The sequence below is a fragment of the Balaenoptera acutorostrata genome, chromosome 3 (assembly GCF_949987535.1).
Source record: "Balaenoptera acutorostrata chromosome 3, mBalAcu1.1, whole genome shotgun sequence".
Taxonomy (NCBI): Eukaryota; Metazoa; Chordata; class Mammalia; order Artiodactyla; family Balaenopteridae; genus Balaenoptera; species Balaenoptera acutorostrata.
Genome location: NC_080066.1, coordinates 179,346,424 through 179,367,947, shown reverse-complemented (window position 1 = coordinate 179,367,947; position 21,524 = coordinate 179,346,424). Strand labels below are relative to the sequence as shown.

General features: G+C 52.8%; 1 protein-coding gene across 5 annotated transcripts in view; it reads right to left on the bottom strand.

The window, feature by feature from the left end:
* Positions 1-6,022: 6,022 nt before the first annotated feature.
* Positions 6,023-21,524, bottom strand: part of LOC103009612 (uncharacterized) — a 34,808-nt gene continuing 19,306 nt past the window's right edge. For 3 of the 5 annotated variants that reach the window (XM_028165603.2, XM_028165602.2, XM_007178854.3), the window contains one exon: positions 7,871-21,247. In XM_028165603.2, coding sequence (XP_028021404.2) covers positions 15,417-16,325 — 909 coding nt within the window. In that variant the 5' untranslated portion in view covers positions 16,326-21,247 and the 3' untranslated portion in view covers positions 7,871-15,416. Of the gene's footprint in view, positions 6,371-7,870; positions 21,248-21,524 lie in introns of those variants that run through there. The other 2 variants (XM_028165604.2, XR_450698.2) reach the window with 2 other exon arrangements.

Here is a 21,524-nt window from a genome sequence, read left to right as displayed (position 1 = left end):
GCACCGTGGGGCAGGCGGGAACTGACCTGGATGGTGCAGCCTCTGGGCTGAGGGCCACGGGGGCGCAGGCACACTCCGGGTCTGAGGCTCTGTCGAGGGCGCAGTGCAGCAGCCGAGGTCTGGGAGGTCTGGGTCCAGAGGTCCCGGCCAGCACCCGTGGGTGGCAGCGGCTCCCAGGCGGCGGCCAGGGAGGCTGGGCAGGCTGCGGAGACCGGCACAAGACCCAGTGCACCTTGCTCAACCCATCCTTGCCCCTCCATCCAGGAGGCGGTTGAACGTGTCCTGCGAGCTGCCGGGGAAGCTGGGGTCTGGGACCTGGCATGGGGGAGCCGAGCAGAACCCCAGGTGGGTGGGGAGGAGCTGGGGGGCTGCGGGCGGGGAAGGCTGCACTCCGGGACACTGGGCAGAGCTGCTGAGTGGGTGTGTCAGCAACTTACCGGCGCAAGATCCCCCCCACCTGTGGGCGCATCGCCAAGGAGAGGCAATGCGGGGGGTGGGGGGGGTCACAGAAGGGCAAGGGGTGAGGGCCGAGGCTGCCACTTTTCTGCTTCCTGTGGCTGCACTGGACGCACAGAGGGGCCCGTGGCAGGGGTGGCTGCGGGGAGTGGGTCTGGAGGAGAGTGGACGTGGAATCCACAGTCAGGGCGTCTGGCGTTAGGGAGAGACCCACTGTCTCTCACCTCCAGTCACTCTCCAGCCTGTGTCTCTCTCTCACACGCATGCGCGCGCGCACACACGCTCGCACATGCGCACACACACCGAGGCGCGCACAGCCGTGCACGCCCAGGCACACACGGGCAGGCTCAGGCTCACGTCTGTCCCCAACCCGGGCCAGGACCCCCCTGCACCCTGAGCACCATCCCCCCGGGCTGGGACAGCACTTGAGCCTAACCTGGGGCAGCCACCCAATACCAACCGGGCACCTATCTGGCGCTGGGGGCAGTGCAGGAGCCGGGGTGGAGGGGTGCAGACTAATCCCCGGATCAGGGGTCCCAGGTTGCAGAAACCTCCGGAAGCAGCACCCGTGCAGGTGGCAGGAGCACAGGCTGCATGGGAGGTTTGATAAGACCCTTCGGAGTCACAGTCAATTCTAAAGAGGCAACTTCCAGCCTGGGTAATTAATCCCAGACGGCCAAGCAGGGATGCCCTGGGGGCTTTCTTCCCAGCAGAGTGGCCTCTGATTGCTGTGCACTGAGGCCCCGGCCAGGACATCGCAGGAAAGGCTGCTCCTGGCCCCATCGCCCTACGGACATGTGAGTACCCTGTCTCTGAGTCCAAGGTCTCCACCGTGACATGCGGGGGGGCCCGAGGAGCGCCCGGCCCCTGACAGGCACACATCCGTCCACTCCTTCCACCATCAGCCACCACCAAGCAAACAGATAAAGTGCTTTGTGAAGTGCAGGCATATAGGTAACGTTCCACAACGCCCTGCCAGCCCCCCCCGGGCCCTCACCCAACCCCCCCGAGGGCACCTCGGAGTCCAGGGGAGCTCTGGCCTTGGAGGCTTCTCAGCCGCAGAAGACAGCTCGGGGACCGTGGGCTGTCTGGGAGGCATACAGCCATCAAATTAGCCTAAAAAATGTCTCCCTGGAGTAGGGACTCCCCCTCCGTTGCTGTAGCATTTGGCTTGAATTTGGCCTGACTCTAGAACACTTGGCTGTTGTCCTACCCCTTACTGCCTGCCATCTGTCCTCCCAACCCACCTCCACCCACCCCCCGGGTGGGCCCAGCCTCTGCAGAGAGCTTTGGCCGCTACTGGGACGGGCTTCCCCAGAGGCCTGACGTGACGGCTGAGTGCAGGAGTAGGGGCAGAGCCCAGATTGTCTCCTGAGAAGTACAGGGAGGGCCCTGCCTCCCACCGGCCTGCATGGGAGAACACCCCGCCACGTGAAGGGAGCTGGAGAGAAAGCTTTCCACGGACCGCCTGCCCCTGCCTTGCTCCGGCTCCCAGCTCCAAAACGATGGCCACCCGTGTGGATAAGAGGGGAAGATTACAATCCGCTGGGAGAAAACTGCAGCCCAAGGCATCTTCATTCCCTGCTTCCCCTAGGAGCTGAGCTGGGAATGTCTGTGAAATCTGAGGCACGGCCCGACCCCTCCTGGGAAGGAAGAAGGCCATGATTTTCCTCTCCCTCAGTACTCGTCTGCCTCTTTACCACGAAGCCGTTTCACCAAATGGCCACTACTCACAAAGCAGAAGTGGGAAATCCCACCAGAGGATGTCCCTCCAAAAAGCGGGAGGAGGACAGAGTGAGTGATGGGGAAACTGAAGCCCCGAGGGAGAGTCAGAGACAAACAGTGGCCGGGCCTGGCTCCCTAGGTTCCCAGACGGGGGTCCTCCTGTGCCGTCCCCCCCACCCCCCAACCCCAAGCATCCTCACTCCCTCTGGCCTGGTCTTCCAGGATGGCGCTGGGGCTGGGCTCTTGGAGAACGGGTACACAGTCACTCCGGCGCCAAGCCTTCCTACTTCTCTTGATGGGTGTCTGTGGGCAATCCACTCAGCCTTCTGGGCTCTTCCTGAATCTCAGTACAATCAGAGGCAGCCTGGGGTAGGGAATGTTGACCTCCAGAGAGGTCTGGTCTTAATGGACACCAAGTAACCAATCTTTCTCTCAGCCTCAGTGTTCTCATCTGTAAAGTGGGAGCTGACTGGGAGACCACGATGGGCCATCCAGCCCTGACCAAAGGGCAGCCCTCTACACTGAGACCGCAGCAGCAGTAGCACCTGGAATTTGGTCTTTTGCACTTGCAGGGCAGGGACTGAATCAAATTCATCTCTTCCTCCAGAGTCTCAGCACAATGCCTAGCACACTCCAGAAAATCTTAGAGTTCGACAACCTTCCTGGGAGGGGCTGTGTCATAATCTCTGGCCTATATTAAGTCAGGAGATCCAGAAGTTCCATCTGTCCTTATTTCCACTACTGTGGTTCTACTTTGAGCCTCGCCCCCTGAAGCTGATGATGTCATGGAGTGGTTTCACATTTTCTTCACAAACATTACAAGCCCGCTGGCTCACCCATTTTGCATTTGGCTTCAGAACTTGTTGTGGAAACTTCTAGGAAATCAGCAACGGGTGATTCTAATAATTGCTTGTTCTTGGAAATCTCCTAAAATAACTTGGCCAAATGGGGTGGGGGGGGGGGGCAGGGCAGTCCTCTAAGAGGACATTTCTCCTCCATTCCTTCCCAGGTCTCGAGCTCCAGTTACTCATAAAAGTTTTTGTGTGCATAGTTTCAAATTCGAATGAATTTCCAGGAAATATCACCAAAATGATGTTGGCATCGTTAGGATGTGTTTTTCAAGAACGCTTGCTAGCTGCTCCCTTTTCCTGCAGACTCCAACTGCAGAAAATAAATCAGTTTCTGGGATATATTATTGTAGCTATGTCTGAATGGCATAAATGATGATATCAGATTCTCAGAACCTCCCAGTCTAAAGATTTCAAAGTCAGCACATCCAGAATCACACTCAGCATTCTCTCCTCCCAATGTTGACACTTTTCATTACTTCAACTGTGTCAACCCACGACGTTCTTACGGTTCCTGAGCAAGGCAATGTTTTCAGCCTTATTTCATTAATTGCCATCTCTCTCCAGTTTAGTGGACAGTCTGGTGTCAACCCAGTGTCTGAAGGGCCACAATGACCTTCAAGGTGCTCGGGGCAGGGTCCCAGCCCAAATTGCAGCTGCATCTGGGAAGCTGCCATCATGTCCCTGTGTATTTGGGGGCCTCCTTTGCTGTCCATGCCATCTGCACCACCCATCGCGATGGCCTGGCCCCATCTCAGTCCCAACCTCAGCGAACTTCCGTTGCTGGAAAGAGGCAACCAGATCTGACCAGCCCCGAGGTCGTGGCTTCACGCCGGGCTGGCGAGTGGGCGTTTAGCACCTTCCCCTGGGAGAGGAGCTAAGCCGCAGAAACGAGCTTGGGTTACATTCCAGGGTCCAGCCAACTTGGCAGCCCCGTGGGTCAAGTCTGGTGTGCAGCCAGCCGTGAGTCCGGCACAACTAAAAGGCATAAAACGGCACTTTGCTGCCGAGATACACACTCATGGGCAGGCTCCGTCAGCAGGGCCCCGCCCACAATCCATGGCTTCTGCTGCCAGGCTCTTCCTAACACTCTTCCTCCGGCCAGCAGCCCCTGCTCCACATCTCTCCTTATGCATCTGGAACCCAACTTCCTGCGGGGTTCAGTACCTCCAGTGTTGCTGGTGAAGAGAGCTGCAGGCCGTGCGCGGAGAGCAGAGTCTCCTCTGCCACCTCCGGTCAAGTCAAACCTTGGCCACATCCAGTCGTGCCCAGGCAAGCCCATGGCCTTGAGGCTTTCTCAGCAGTTCTGCATGTCTGACCTTCATCAGAGGCTGCAGCTAGGGTCTCAGTTCTGAAATATCAAGGGGGCCCTCGTTTTGGAGGCCCAAGGTTCACTGGAGGCCAGAGCTGGAGTTTCAGTTCTGCAACGTCAGTGGGGCCCCTCATCATGGGCATCTGAGCTTCATCAGAGGCTGGAGCTGGGGTCTCAGCTCTGGAACATCACAGGGGCCCTCCCTCCGGATGCCCAAGGTTCACTGGAGGCTGGAGCTGGGGTCTCAGCTCTGGAACATCACAGGGGCCCTCCCTCCGGATGCCCAAGGTTCACTGGAGGCTGGAGCTGGGGGTATCAGCTCTGGAACATCAAGGGGTCACTCATCATGGACACCTGAGCTTCATCAGAGGCTGAAGATGGGGTCTCAGCTCTGGAACATCAAGGGGACTTTCATTTGGAGGCACAAGCTTCATCAGAGGCTGGGGGCCCTGACGCAGGACTCTCCTGGACTCTCGGCTGCCCCTTGGCTGGCCGTGGACTCATCCAGTTGAGCACACTTGGAGGTTGTCTTCTTCTCATCTCAGTGCTGCCTGGACCCTCACTCAGCACCATCCATGTCTCCATCTTGATCAGGGACTGGGGTCAAGTCTCCTTGGCTGAGATGTGGTCATGGTCCCCGAGGTGGTTCTTTCTCTCTGCAAAGGAGCCATGCTCAGCCCCGTGCAATCATGGCGGGCCTTGCCTGTAGTTCCCTTGAGGCACCTCCCTGTGGGGAGTGAAGGGGAGGAGGGAGGAGGAGGAGGAGGGAGAAAGAAGAAGGTAGAAGAAGAGGAAGGAGAGATGGGGAAGGAGAAAGAGGAGGAGGAGGAGATGGCCGTAGTGGTGGTGGTTGTCACGGCTTTGGCGTTGACAATGGCATTGGCGGTGGCAGTGGCAGCGGTCAGCCTCTCTTTCCCATTGGTTGCGTGTCCAGCTCATCTGTTCCAGCAAAGCCAGGCGTGCTGACCCCAGGACTCCTCGTGGACTCGAGTCCGAAGCTCCCCTCGCCCTTGCTCCCCTCTGTCCCCGTTCGGCCCCAGCCACACACTGCTGGCCAACAGCCTGAGCTTCCTGAGCTGGGTGCCCCTGCCAGTGGGGCAGGGGCTGCATCTCGGGCTCTGCCTCTGCGGTGCCTCAGGGCCTGCTCAGTAGCCAGCTCGTGGAATGAGTGTTGGCCGGGGTCGCGGCCAGGCTGGACCGGAACAAGCTCGGCCGTCCGCTCCCCTTTAGCTTAAGCAGGATGACTGCTCTCCCAGGCCCCCCACCAGGGCCCTGGGAATATGTGAGGAGCGGGGGCGGGGGGCAGAGTCGCAGCCCTGGGGGCGGCCCCTCCGGGGCTCCAGGGACCAGCTCAGACTTCTTCCACCTCCTGTCTATATTCCTTTCTGGAGAGAAACCTGGCTTCCTAAAACCATTAGAAGAAGGGGGATCTGCCCGGGTTAGTTCATCCAAACATGCATCCATCTCAGGATCCCCCCAGGCCAGCTTTGCTTCCGGGCATCCCATCACCCTTGAGTATCCAGTGGGTAGGGGACAGACAGGTGGCTTCCTGGGACCGCAGCTGGCTCCCCTGCCCCTCCCATCAGACGGGCCCGAGAGGAGGAGAAGCCCCCAGCCAGACAGCATCCCGACATTCACCCCTCCTCAGATTAGTAGCACATCCATCACTGTTTTTGTTAAGGCAAGAAACACATTTATTGAGAGCACAACGGGGTGTGCCAAGCCCCCGGGAGGGCACTTTCCGACCGCGTCACATGCTCCTCACAACAGCCCTGTGAGGTAGGTGTGTGATCCCATTTCACAGGTGTGGACAGCGAGGCTCGGCGCTCCCCCAAGTCTCAGGGTTCATGAGGGGTGGGGAGGGGTCCAGCCCGCGTGTCTGACACTCAAATCAGTGAAGTCCATCAGTCAGAGGGCGGGGAGGCGGGGAGGACACGCCCCTCCATGCAGGGGAGTGGCCCGGGTCCAGAGTCTTTGGGTCCGGCCTGTCCCATGGGAACGCGTGCAGGTCTCCCCGTGGCTGTGGAGGCTGAGAGAGACACAGGTGCTGATGAAGGCCACCCGCTCCTGGGCTCACTGGCGGACAAGAGTTCTCATGCACACAGGCACGTGGGAGGCAAGGAGCAGAGAGAGGGTTAGGAGACGGGTCGCTCAGGGGCCTGGACCACGTGGGGAGAGGGCCCTGGCCCCCAGCAGCCACGGGGGCGAGGTGAGCACCCAGCCGCTAGCCCCTGCCCTCCACCTGGCGCCCCTCAACCCTGGCATCCCACACCCGGTCTCCTCCTCCTGCAGAGATTTCCAGAAGCATCACACCCTCCTGCACCAGGAACCTCTGATGGTCCTCACCTCACTCACCCAAATCTAGAACGCTTGGCCTTGCTAAAAACCACCCCAGCTCTCCTGTCCAACCCGTTGCCAATTAAACTTAGGCATTTTCTAAACTATCAGCTTCCTCCTCTTTCTAAAAACTCTCCCTGATCCTGCCCACTTGGACCTCAATCCCCTCCCCTCTGAACCTGCTACATCTCTGTATTGAAAAGCAAACCCTTCCTTCCCTCGCTGTCCCTCCAAAGCTGGCTGGGTGCTCCCCTGACGCCCTCCACTCCGCCCTGCAGCCCCCCTTTGGCAGTTCCAGAAAGCCCAGGGCTTCCGTGACCAGGGCTCACAGGCTGCAGGGTGCTGTGGCCAGCCCCAACTGGGAGGCCGGGTAACGAAGCATTTATTTTCACATGAACAATCTCATTGAATCCGACAATAACCACGCCAGGTAGATGTGACTATTTCCAGATTACAGGTGAGCAAACTCATCCAGGCCACATACACATAAAGGTGCTTAGGTGGCTTCGAGCCCCAGACCTTGATCTCAGAGCCAGTATATATGGAGTGCAGCAAGGCACTAGGCCAGCAACCCCGGAGCGGACACTGTCATTATGTACCCATTCTACAGGGGTGAAAACCAAGGCTCGAGGTGGTCCAAGTAACCCTCCCAAGGCCACTACGCTGGCAAATGGTGATGCCAGAACCAGAACTCAAATGGGTAAGTGCCCCACCCCCTCAGCTTGAGGGGGTGGGGAGGAGGGCGAGAGGAGAAGAAAGGAATCAAGGTCTGGGGTCCGATCCCCCCCTCATTTGCTGGCTGACCAGGGCTGCATCCCAGACTGGGCATGTGCCTTACAGGTTAATGCTGATTGTCACCAATGGTGAGGACAAAGACTTTTCAGGTAAAAGACCTCCCCTCCCCAAGGGCGAGGGCTCCTGAGGCCCAGAGAGGGCGTGGGCGGGACCAGAACACCTCTGCCACTTGGGAATTGCCAAATACCACGTCATCAAAATCACTTGGACCACCTACTGTATATAGCACAGGGAACTATAGTCAATATCCTGTGACAAACCATAATGGAAAAGAATATGAAAAAGAATATATATATGTATAAGTGAGTTACTTTGCTGTACAGAAGAAATGAACACAGTATTGTAAATCGACTATACTTAATAAAAAAAAAATCACTTGGACCACTACACATAGGAGTACATTTTAGCCCAAATAAAGTTTTATTCTAGATATAAATATTTCCAACAATGTTCAGAAGACAGCTATTTCCATCAGGAGGGTCCGTCCGGCGGCCGCCCTCTGGGCTGCACCCCCTGGGGTGAGGCCCCAGCGCAGACAAAGACCCTCAGGATTTGCCCTGAAGAGTCTTTGCCAAGAAAACACACCTTTTTCTCTTACAGAAACGCATGCAGATTCAACATGTACATCAGCCAACAGTCAATTCAGCTTTTCACATCCACTAAAACCCTGCCTTATCAGTCAGCGAGCACCTATTAGGCACCTACTAGTGTAGACAGCAGGGCTGTGAGGGTAAGAGAAGCATAGGTCTCAGAGTCAGGGAAGGGGTCTAATAGCTGCTTAGGCACGACCTCACTGAGCTTCGACTTTCTACCTGCCCTCCAGAGGCGGGGACCCAGGCCTGCCCCCCTCAAGAGGACGAGGCCCTGAAAACACCAGGCACCTGAGAAAGTCCCTCCCCCTGGGTCACACAGGACCGAGGTCCATCAGGGAGCAGACACCCACACACAGACCCACAGTCTACCGGGAGGGGGACCCTATCAACCTGTCCCTAGCGTGGGGCCCGCCCCTCGGGAGCTTCAGACACGTTCTCAGGGACATGGGGTGGCCATGGTGAAGACACAGCCCACTGCAGCTGTGAAAGGCAGAGGCCGAACCAGGAGGGTGGTGAGGCTTCCACAGAGTGAGGGGCCGGGAGGGAGGGACTCAACGAGATCCCCAGCTCAAGCCCACCTGGAATGGAATCTGGGATGTTCTAGCAGAACTCTGATGTCCCACACACGTGAGACAAGGGCCAGGAAAGGAATTCCGTGGTCACGTGGAGACCCCCGATCCAAAATGACCCCTGCAGGGGTGTCTCCTGGGACTTCCTCCAGAGCAGGGCAGTAACTAACTCGGCCAAGTTTCCAGGTCTCACTGAGCTCTGGAGAGCGTGACCTCCACGGGAGCACTGCCAGGCACGTGGTGGGGACAGAGACACACTGGGGCACACTTGGGCTGGCAGAGGCTGGCCACGGTAAATGGGAGGGCTTGTCTGGCCAAGTGGAAAGAGTGCCCCCCGGCTTTTCATGGCAGACTGTTCAGTCCTGGCTCTGACACTCCACGGTCCCTGATTCTCAACTTCCTCATCTGTAAAATGGGCCCACACGCCAATCAAGCAGGGAGCTTGTGGGCGTGGAACAGCCCCAAGTTTGGTTCCAGGCCCATGGAGGGGGCTGAAGACTCATTTGTTTACCTTACAGTCAGGGAAAGAAGGAAGCGGGTGGAGGAAATTAGGAGCACTGGCCTTTCCCTTAAAAGGCAGAAGAAGGTGTTTTAGTCCCTAAAGATGTTACCCAGAAACCCTGCTCGGGCTCTCTCGAAACTGTCCCCCCGCCTTCCTCCCTAAGAAACACCCCGGGGCACCCAGACGTCTGCAGAAGCCCCTCCACAGGCCAGGCAGCGACAGGTAGGACAAACCCAAAGCAGTCACCCTGCACGCAACAAGCAGCAGCCCAGGATGCGAGGGGAGAGAAAGGGAGGCTCCGAGGAAGGGAAAAAGCCATCACTCATTAACCAAACCAATATTTACCCTGGGCCCACGTCGCTAAACGCTTGCAGACTGCTGGGCCTCTGCCTTACACATCCCACTGACTGTTGGAAATACAATCTTAGCATAAGGTCAAGGCTGACTTTTTATTCACTTGGAACTAGGAAAGGCTTCCCTGTTCCCTTCCAGACAGTCCCCAACACGCAACCATTCTCAGTGACAGCCAGCATTTCATTAGCAGCCCTGGGCCCTCACAACAACCCTGTGAGGTAAGCTTTCTGGTGACCCACAGCTTAGAGAAAAGGAGACCGAGGGTCAGAGAGGAAGGAGGAGTGACTTGCCCAACACTACACAGTTAGTTAAGCGCCCCCCGGATTCTCATTTCTAACACAAAACACTGACTCGTTAATCGGACAGCGAAAGTTCCATCAAGTGACACCCGAAGCAAGAGTCCTGGTTTTCGAACAACACACATCATACAAAAGTCCATAAGATACAACAACTGTTAACAGGTTAATTAGGAACAAAATACAATCTTAGTAAAGGTTATAAACAACCGTCGCTTGCATTGGGTTACAATTTTGTTATTTGACCATCTACCTATCCATCCTTTCAACGGAAATGGAAGGTGACCCCCCTACCACTGGCCTGGTACTGTGTTAGGCACCCAGGCTGCTGACATTTGAGCCCAAATGTTGTGAATGGGGAGAGGGGACATTAGTGGGGAGAGGTGTAGTGTCTCTGACAGCCGGTGCCTAATATTTTGGGGGGAGGACACTGCTGGGAGGCGTCTCTCGTGAAGGATAAGTGCCGCCCACAGGCCAGACACAGCGGTAGGCAAGACACAGATGGGGCCTTCCAACCGATTCCGATTCCGGAGACAGGTGTGAACGCGTACCCCAGGGGGTCCAGGGCATTGCCCAAAGGGGTCGTCATTACCCAGCATGAAGGTTCCTGCCAAAATTACAACTACCTAACCTTCGAACACCATATAAATTTAGCATTCGTTCCCACAATACCCACTGCGTGTTTGACAAAAAGATTTCCCACTAACCTGCCCAAATCGGGCTGCCCCTCCCGGCCTATCATCCCGCCCCCAGCCCACCCCTGGGGGCACGCGCACACCCTTTCAGAATCACAGTTCAAAATCCCAGTTACATCAATCCTCACAACAGCCCTGCGAGGTGGGTGTCATGATCTCCCCAGGAGACAGACTCAAGCTGTCACCGTCAGTTTAAACCACACGTTTGTCCAGCTCCAGGGTCCTGGCTTTGTCGACCACCCCCACTGTCCAAGGCAATAAATCAAATACAGAATTCGCAGTAGAGCCCCTAGATCTACGCCTTGTCCCAAGCAGGTAGCAGTGAGCTAAGCTGGAGATGGGGGGGCGGTGGTGGATGCCGCCTGGCCTGGGACCTGCATCCAGGGTTCGCCAAGCGCTGTGTGCCTCGGATGCCCTGTTATGCCAGTAGATTGTTCTGTGCAGACCCCGCATGGGGCACGATCCTTGCCATCCAAGCAAGCAATCATCTTCCCCAATTTTTTCTAAATAGACCCCAGAATTAGCAAATCTCAAAGGGGCAGGAATGACTCTAAGTTCCCCTTTGTGCAAGATCAGGGTGTTCTAATGACTTGAAAGCCTGCTCACGGCCAGAATCAGCCTTTCGTTTCAGACCCGCCCCCCCACCCCAGCTCTCATCCTGGCCTCTTGAGGCTACGGGCTATGATTTCTGAGCACCAAGGAACACGGTCTGCTGATTACTAATCAACTTAGTTTGGGGAGGAACAAAGTCAGAGAGGGTTATCAAACTTTCCGCAGAACTCGGGTCTAGGGGTGGGAGCTAAATCAAGGGTCCCGCCTTGTTACTGACACACAAACATGGCCCCTGGCAAACATGCCCATCTTTTCCTTCGAAAGGGGATGGTCGGAATGCGTCCCGTGAGCCAGCTCTAGTATAGCACCTGCGGATCTTTTCAAATGTTCGGGGACTGAGTGAACGAATGAAGGGATGAAAGAATGAAGGGATGAGTTACAACCACTGCCATCTGGTGGGAGGAAGCTGAAAGGCTGAGGGCAAAGCTCATGGCAGGGACCATGCACCAGGCAGGGTGGCCTGGGGGGGACATCTCTGCTCACGGGCGGGGGAGGGGGGCCGCTCTCGGACCCTGGCCCTGGTTCCCTCACGGTGTGTGATGCATGGGAAAGCGCCATGGGGAAGGAAGCCGTGTGGGTGACGGTGGGTGACATCCAGCTGGGACGTGCTCAGAGCAGTGACCCCGGAGGAAGAAGCCACAAATAAGGGCGTTCACTTCATAACCACAGCCCATGGCACTACACAGCCTGCCCAAGAGGAAAAGGTTTGCTTTCAGGAAAGGGAAAGGCCAAAGCACCAGGTCAAGAGACGTAGGCCAAATGCATGGATGGATGGATGGATCAAAATAATGTTGGGAATCATCGCTGGCCTCCCAAGCTTCGATGCTGTGGCAAACATGTGGGTGAGAACTTCCAATGCAGGCAAACAGCACTCGGTGCTATAGTAGAGGGTCAGTGGGAAGATGCGGCCCTCGGCTGAGAGCAGAGGGTGTTCTGGAAAGCAGAGGCAAGGCCACCTTGGGTCACGTGCCCTCCCTGAATGTCCACGGTGACCTTTGAGCCCCGGCTAGCCTTGGGGTGGACCATGAGGGGAAGCCCGAGGAGAACATGGGGTCCATTCTGCTCCTTGGCTCACGGAATTGAACTGTCCCATTTCTGAAGGAGGATTCACTATCAGACCTGATCCGACATGTCCCCTTAATCAATTAAACCCCGAAGACCAACACGCAGGCCTAGGGGACATTTGCTCACAGGACCCCTGGAACGTACACGGCAGCTGATCGCCTCAGCTGATTGCGCTGAGAGGTGGCAAATGGAGGTACGGGGGCCCATCCTCCTCAAGGTGAAATGGGGAAGCGGGGCGGGTGGGAAGTCCACCACTGAACTCTACAGGATGGTAGCACAGTTGTCTGGACCCTGGAGGATCAAAGAGATAGTCCTGCCCCACAAGAGTTACAGAGGGTGAGGTTAGAGTTTGTCGATCACTAATGCACAAGCCCACCAGGGGGGTGTGCCTTAGCTACTGCTGGGCTGACAAAGGGAAGATGCCCGTTTCCCAGGAAGAAGCAAAATCCTAAGGTCAAATGAAGGGTCATCTAGGCCAACCCCACTCGCACTAATTGAATCTCCTTAAAGCCACCCTCACCGCGTATCTGCCTGGCCTGCCCCTCGAATGCCTCCAGTGAGGAAGGGCTCACTACGTCCTGAGGACACTCGTTCCATCCTTCACAGTCTCATCACAAAGCCATGACCCGGTGGACTTGGACAAACAGTTCACAGAAGATAAAATGCAATTTTTTAACAAACACACGTGAAAATGTTCAACCGTCATTAGTAATCAAAGCAATGCAAGTTAAAAATGACAGAAAAACACTTTTTAACAGAGATAAACTAGCAATATCATAACAAAATGCTAATACATCGCTGGACATTATAAAATGCCGTAAGCCTTCTGCTATTAGTCAATAGTCATACAAAACTTCCTGGCCCTTCATTCAAGAAACTCAACCCTAAGAAGTTCATTTGTTCATTCACCAACCCTTTTATTCACCCATCCTTCCCTCCTCTCCTCTAACAGCCAACCAACCACTCACTCACTCACATCATCATCCATCCTTCAATCCTCTCCTCCTCAGCCAACCACTGACCTGCTCCCTCACATCTTCATCCATCCTTCCATCCTCTCCTCTAACAGCCAACCAACCACTGACCCACTCACTCACATCATAATCCATCCTTCAATCCTCTCCTCCTCAGCCAACCACTGACCTGCTCACTCACATCTCCATCCATCTTTCCATCCTCTCCTCCTCAGCCAACCAACCACTCACTCACATCTTCATCCATCCTTCCATCCTCTCGTCTAACATTTAGCATCGACAACATTTCAGGCATTAGAGATACAAAGATCAATTCAACAAGCTTCTTGCCCTTAAGGGGCTCACAGCCTAGCAGGAGAAACTGACATACCATGAAACAACGATCATTTCTAGGTGTGGGAAAATAATTCGTAAGAATGAAAAAAATAAAAAGTGGATGTGCTAAGCCATTAGCTGTGGCATAATTTGTAACATTAAAAAAAAAGAGGAATTATGCATAGCAATAGTAACAACAGCAGGTTGATGTGGTGAATGATTGACATAGCCGCTCAATGAGACACAAGGCAGCCAGTGACGTGATGAAGTCTATGGAAGAAAGAAAAATGTTGACGACGGAATATTAAGTGGAAAAGGCAAGATGTAAAAAAAAAAAAAAAAAAAGTATATGTGGTGAAGAATGGCAATTAGGTTTAAAAAATGAACGCTCATTTAAAAAAATTAGATGTCCATTTTAAAAAAGTGTGCTCATAAACAGGAATTTGAAGGGAAGAAATAAAGATGGGTGACATGTCGAATGATGGGTGAGCTCCTGCTCTAGGTCATGTGCTATCCACACCATTTACATTAGGATCACAAGGGAGCCCTTGGCCCATCTGCCCCAGAGGCCCAGCCTCCGTCCTCCACCCTCTGGAAGGCCAGCCCCAAGGCCAAGCTTCCTGAGGAGGGAGTTGGGAGTTGTACAGAAATCCAAGGAGACTTGTAGCTCCTGGTGTCACCAGGGGAAGGATTTGTGCAAGGGGTGCATGCACAGGTCAAAGTCAACAGACAAAATTTGTCTTTTTTTAAAAAAGTGAGAAGAAGAAACACACACTTGAGATAAGCCCTGATCAGAGAGGAGCGCTGAGATCCCATCTTGGACCTCATGGATCGGGCATGGACAGAACCGGATGGGGGCCCATGTGGAAATTCCACGCCCGGCTCTACAGCCCTCGGAACCCTGTCCTGAAATTCAGCGTCTCAGAACTGGAGACCCTTAGAATGCTGGATCCCAAACTCTTAAGAGCTCTGACCCGATGACCCTCAGGCCCTCAACATTCCTAAACAGACAGAACTCATCCAATCCCAACCCACCCTCCCCCCTGGGCATTCTCCCACCAGCCCATTTCCATCCATGTGACCCCTCGACAGCCCCTCGGACCTGGGGAGAAGGCTCCCCGAGAGGTTTGCTCTTGTCCCTATTTCCTCTGTGCACATGGCCGTGGCCCCCCCACTTCTCCCCAATATTTTCTAAGTCTTCTTGACCCTCAGCTGACTTTTAAAACCCCACAAGGTTTCTTCAGAAAGACTCTCCCAGGCTCTCCCTGCCCCAAGCCCCTCCCACCTCCACTCTGGTCCACAGGATGACACCTGGGCTGTTTGGGGGGCTCTCTGGAGACCCTCTCTGAGCAGGTGTCTTCAGGGTTAATAAGTGTGCAGAGCCCTGAAGCCCCAGCGCCACCTCAGGCCCACGAGGTCCTGCTCACGTGGCCCAGACACGTGGCACTGGAGGCAGGGAAGGGGGGCTCCTGACACGTGATTCCGTGTCCTCCATCTTCTAGATGCCGTCTGCATCCATTCAGGGCCCGCCTTCTAAGCATGGAGGCTGCCCCCGGTCCCCCTCACTCCCTCCCTCCCCACATCCTGTCTGCAAACCCTGCAGCTTTGATTCCTGCGCCTCCAGCTCGCTGCCCTCACAGTGCACCTGCATCATCACCGGCCTGGAGTAGAGCTACGCCCCGCCCCAAGCCTGTGGCCGGCCACTCCCTGTCCCCAGCTGGGGTCCAAAGCTGCTCCGAGTGGAGTGTAACCCCCCTGCCACAAACCATCCCCTCACCCCCCACCCACCAGGTGAAACACTAGCCCCAGCTGCACCCGACGCCCCTGGGCGCCCTGCTCTCCCAGCCTCGAATCCTGGGTCCCGCCAAGCGGGCTCCTCCTGCTCAGGGCACTCGTTAGGAATCCAATTTTTTTTTTTAATGTCCCAGATAGGAATCGAGAAGTCCAGAGGGACTCTGGTCCTCATTTTTAGAGACAAACACAGGCACACAACACACAAGTGCACAAATCCTGTCCGGTACAGAGAAAGGAGACTGCACAGAACCAGGGCGTCCCTGGGGTCGGAAGCGCCAGTACAAACAGCCCCCAACCCCGGCGGGGGGGCGGGGGGGTGTGCTGGGGAAGGCAGGTCAGGAGGGGAGAGGACAAGTTCAACAACACACAGTGCAAACGCGCTTTCCGCCGAAATACAGAGAGTACATCGGAAAACAGTCGAGAAGACAGCAAGGCCTTGAAACGGGCTCTGGGGATGCCAGGGCGAGGGGGCCGGGATCCTGGGACCACTTCTGCAAACCCCGGGCTGAGAGGCACCTGCCCCGGGACCCCCCTGACTTGAGAAGGGAAGGCAGCCCACCCCGTAGAAGACGCTGGGGGCTGGAGGGCTCCCGGGCACATTTCGGAAAGTTGCGGGAACACGATTGCTGGTGATCTGGCCCCTACTGGCCCCTTCCCAAGCCACCTGCACAGGCCCTGGATGTGAGTGGCGCCCCTCCCAGGACAGCGCAGCAGGCGGGGCCCACACAGCCCCCAGGGCCTCCTGCTCCCTGACCCTCTGCTGCCCCCTGGCGGGAAAAGCCTCCCTCGCAGGTGACCCACGCCCAGTTCCCACAACCTTCGGCAGGGCCCGGGGCCTGAGCCCTTCCGCCTCTCCAGGGCTCTAGACGGGGCACTGCCAACACGCAGGACAGCATTTGCCCCACGATCCATCCAAGCGGGCAGCGGATGCCATTCCGAGTTTACAGATGGGGAAACTGAGAATGAGAGCAATGAAGTGAGATGGCCCCCACAGCCAGGGTGTGACAGTGGCGCTCCAAGGCAAGGGTCCTCCTGGGCCACCTCCTCCCCGCCAAGAAAGTGCAGGTAACAAGCACACAACATGCCAAGAGCCACCCCTCCCTGGTACCCACTCCCTTCAGCTGGCGGGAACCCAGGGACCCCAAACTGGAAGAGTGCTCCCTCCCTCTCTGCCTACTATTTCTTCCTTCCTTTTTCCTTCTTTCCCTCCCTCCTTCCTTGCTTCCTCTCTCCCTCACTTCCTTCCAGTCATTCAATCCATTTCTTCCAGTCACTCATTCGTTCATTCATTTAGATTTGACGCCTTTATTTACCGACTTCAATAGCATGACTTTCAATTAATCATAGCCCCTCGTTCATGAAGCTCTCCCTTCTCCTATTTATTCGTTTATACATTATTTTTTTCCTTATTCCTTTCTTTCGTATTTCTCCCTTTCTCTCACTCTTCCTTCCGTTCCTTCATTCTTACAAACGCAGGTGCACAGAAGGATGACGAATCAGGCTCCCACGTGCGACATCCTACTGTCCCTGGTCCAGGCAGCACCACCTCTCATTCATTCACTCATTCATTCATCTATGCACTCATGCATTTGCCCTTCCTTTCTTTCTTATTTTGGGTATTCTTTTACTTATCAGTCTCCTGGGAAATAACTGTATTAGTCAAAACTCCATGTGCAAAATAACTATCATTGGCCCATGTGTTTATTTGCCTTTGCTATCTTTCTTCCCTGTCTTTAGTCGCCTTTTACACTTTGCTATTTATTCTTTTATTTATGGACCTCAACTGCATATATTTTATTACATAAAGATGATAAAAGGCTGGAAGATGCAGCCTTGTCTTTGGGTCGGGTATTTCCTCTATTTTTCATTTACTCTTGGAAAGGTGTGATGTATTTATCTATTTAAGGAGTACGTATGTAAACTAATTATAATCCCTGTTAAGACAACCTCTCATAACTAACCATTTATCACCTTGGTTGTGGGTTTATCATCCTTCCTTTCTCCTTTTTTCACTTCTTATTTTTTTAATCTCTCCATCCTCCCTTGCCCTAGAAAAGGGGATTGGATGATCTCATCCATCATTAGGATTGATGACCTCATCCCTAATCCTAACACATCCTTCTCTCAGACACACCCACGTCTTCGTTAGCTTTTTATTAGTCCCTCCCCCACGCCGCCTTTCTCTTTCACTTAGTTTCACTTTGCCTTCCCTCACCTCTTTCTTCGACTCCCTGATGGTTTTTTTTTTTTCTTGCATCTTTTCACTCTTAGGAGCCTCAGGTGTCCGGAGTGAGATGAGTGACAATCCCATGGGCGACACGCTCCTGGCCGTTCCAGGCATTTCCATTTCTAATTCAGTTGTTCATGGGTCCATTCATTCTTTCTGTCACTCTTTTATTTCAATATTTATTCTTTTATTTATGGACCTCAGGTGCACAGAATTGGATTAACCATAATCTGTGGTTCCCAGAGCCTTCCCAGCACCGGTCCATGTGGGGCTCGCTTTTGTTTGTTAATTCCTCATACTGGTGATTTGGTTGAGGATTTATTTAACTATCTCAAGAGCCCAGTTTTGAATCAGTCATAATTCCTGGCTCGCGGTGCCTTCTCGTTTTTTTGTTCTAACATGGCCCTCTCTCTCATAGATTTATGTACGTATTGATTTATTCCTTCAATATGTTTTTATTGCTAATATCCATCCTGTCATAATTGTCTACGCCCCTCCTTCACCGCTCTCTTTTTTGCATTCTTTTATTCTCGTGAGCCTCGGGTGCAGACGTGAATTAATCAAAATCATCTTTCTCATTCATTTGTTCACACAGCCATCCCTCTACTTATTCTTTCTTTACGATGAACCTCAGCTCTTACTAGTGATTGTATTTAATGAATAATATTTGTTTATTATATGTAAGTACTTATCCAGGAAGTGCCTCTTCTTCCATAGGTCTATGTTCTTTTCTTTTCCTACATCTTTCTTTCTCCCAGTCCCTCCTACAATTTTTCAAACTTTTTCTCACATTCTCATGGAATGTGTGAATTTATTCCTTCAGGCATTTACTTATGCGATTGTTTTTATTATTTATCAACTTCGGGGCCAGAGATTTGAATTCATGTGGATGGTCTGTGCTAAACCAGTCCCTTCTCACAGACTTCACTGTATGACTTATTTATTACCTTCTTTACTCCTTTTTTTAAATTGTTTTATTTTTTTCTCCAATCTCAATTGTTTTTTTCTACCAGTCTTTCAGCCTTTTTTTTTTTTTTTACTGCCTTTCCTTCTCTTGGAGCTCAGGCACCAGGGACTGGATGAATCCTAACACCCCCTGCAAGACCAGCCTCCTTGGTCACTGCAAATCTTTTTTCTCATTCACTCTTTCATTCATGCATTCATGCATCCATTCAGGTTTTCTTTCTTTTTGATGATTGTTTTTACACTTCTAGCTGGCAGGGGCACCTAATTGGAAACATGATAATCTACAAGCAGTGGGCCCTCCCCTCCCTGGCCTCACTGAGGTCCTCCCTTATGTATTTAGGCTTTGAACTGCCTCCTGGTTGGGTGGGTGGCGGCCCATCTCAGAAGCCCAGATGTGAATTCATCACTGTGCTTGGTTCAGGCCCCCCTCTCATTCTTATTCCTAGAACTGCTCTCTCCTATATATGTATTTATCTATCTGTCTGTTAATATATTACCTTTCTCCTTTTTTCCTTTTTCATTTCTAATTTGATCTCTGATTTGTCATTCCTCTCCCATTTTCACTGTTTCTCTCTTTCACTCTCTCACTCTTTCTTTCTTGCATTCTTTCATTCTTCGGAGCTCAGGTGCCACGAACTGATGAATCCTAATGTTACCTGCAAACGGCATCCTGGGGCCCTGCAGCTCCATGTCTCCTTCCTTCCTTCCTTCCTTCATTCATTCATACCATTCTTCCTTCCTGCTGTTCTTTTCTTCTTATTAGGTATATACTCCTCTACTAATGGAATGGGTGCCCAGATTTTGACCCATTGTGATCTACTGTTTGGGCTGGCCCCTTATTATCACTCCTAGCCTAACCCTCTTCCAAGAATATACCCATTTATCACCTCTTAACTCTTTCTTTCTCTCTTTTGTTGCAGCTTTCCAAATCTCCTCCTTTCTCACTTTTTCTCATCTGTCTTCTTTCATTCTCCTGGATCTTTGGTGCCCAGACAGTGGGGGGGATTAATTACAACCTTCCAACAGGCCCCTCAGGAGTGCCTGTGGCCATGGCCCCTCCCCGCCTCACGCCATCATGTCTTTGCTTCTTTAGATACTCATTCACTTGTTTATGGAGATACTTATTATTTTTTGATAGTACTGTGGCTTTTAGAATTGGACTAACCATAACCCTTGATTCATGACAGTCTATTACTCGACTCCTAGCATTGCCTTCTTTTATATGTTTATTTACTCACCCACTAATGTATTCCTGGACTGAACACTTGTTACTTTTTCTTCCATATTTCTTGATTTTTATTTAGATGTTTTATTTTATTCTCTCTCTTTTTTAATCCTTTCATGGAACAGACCTCAGGTCCCAGGACTGGAGGACTCAAAACCCCTCCTGCCATGCTCCCATGTGGGTACACAGATGTCCACTGCTCATTCATCCCATCCTTTCCTTTTTTTTTTTTTTTTTTTTTTGCTTTCTTTCATTTCAGTGTTTATTTATTTATGTGTGCCCAGAGTTAGAAAAATTTGGTTAAAGTTAACGCTCATCTCTGGTCCCCTGGGTCCTTTTTCGGTTTTAACTATCTTTTGAACTCTTCCTCTGTTGTTTATCTTTTTTTCTATGTCTGGAGCATGTATTTGGACTAATCCTAATGCTTGGCTTATAATAACCTGACATAGTCCTCCTTATATATTTTCTCACCCCCTACTTTTAAAAGTTATCTTCCTTCTTATTTATTATTTTGCATCTTTCCATTTTTCTTCTTCCTTTCAATCATTTGTGCCCTTTCTCTTGCATCTTTTCACTTTGATGGGCCGCATAATCTCACCCTCACCACTGGTTTATGCATCTCGACTTCTTATTCATTCTTTCATCTAGGTTTTATTCTTTTATGGACAAACTTTAGGTGCTATATACTTGAATTGCATGTGTTCCTTAGTCCACGATGACCTGACATTGGTTCCTGTGTGGCCCTATTTATATACTGATTCAATGCTTTATTGACTTATCTATTGATCTCCTGTGCGTCAAACTGGATCTCCTTCAGGGTACACTTCCTTACCTATTTATTAGTTTCTTCACTCTTTCATGCCTTCATTCATTTATTCATCCATTCACTTATTTGGACCAGGTAACAGAGCCCAGCAAAATGACCTCCCAACCAGAACAATAGAACATTCACAGTATCTTTGGCCTTCCAGCTTCTTCCCACCAAGTTAACCACCAAGGTGCGCACAACCCACAGTCCTTGACACATATGCATGGCAGATGCAGGCACAGGCAGAGTACATGTTAGTGCAGCCAGAACACCCCCCACCCCCCGGGGCTCACATCCTACACAGACGAGGGTCAGAGTCCCCAGGCCCCCTTGGCGGGGCAGGTGCTTCCCCGTGGACCCCTGTGAATGGCCATCCCCGTGAGAAACCTGTTTCAAGACCCGAGAGTGCACAGAGACACACACGGTATACACGATCTCCCCGGTGGGAAACGACGGACATAGAGTTCATCTTAAAACAGACGGCTTTGTCTGTAGCCATATAAAAATATTTTGGCCTTTCAAGGCAAATACAAAAGGAACTACCCATTACCATTGCTGAGTGTCTCAGTCCCAAACAATAAAGAACTTGAAGAGGTTTAGCCGGAAACTTTGAAGACAGAAAATCTGTCCATTCCGCTTTCCAGACATTTCAAGGGGGGGAAGGTAAGCGAAGGTCACTGGAGCTCGAAGCCCGTTTGAGAGGCTGGTCTCTTGGCCCGCGTTTTCTCCTTGGCCCTTTGAAGGGCCCCCCAGCTAGGCCACTTCCATCCTAGTCTGCCCTGCGGCACAAGAGCCAAAGGGAGACTCAGCAATGAAAGGGCCATTCATTTAGAGGAGAGAAAGAGGAAAAATTCTTTGGGGGTCCGGCACTTGAAGCCGCCTATAGAATTCTTTTGCCACAGAGACGACACGAGGAGGCTGGGGGGTCCTGCCTCCGAACACAAGCCCCCCAGGTCCACGCTCAACTGGGCTCACTGGGCACCCCTCTCCCCGTGAGCGGACCAGTGCCCACCAGTCCCTCCCATGAGGCTGCTCTGGGTGGCAGCCGGCCCCCCT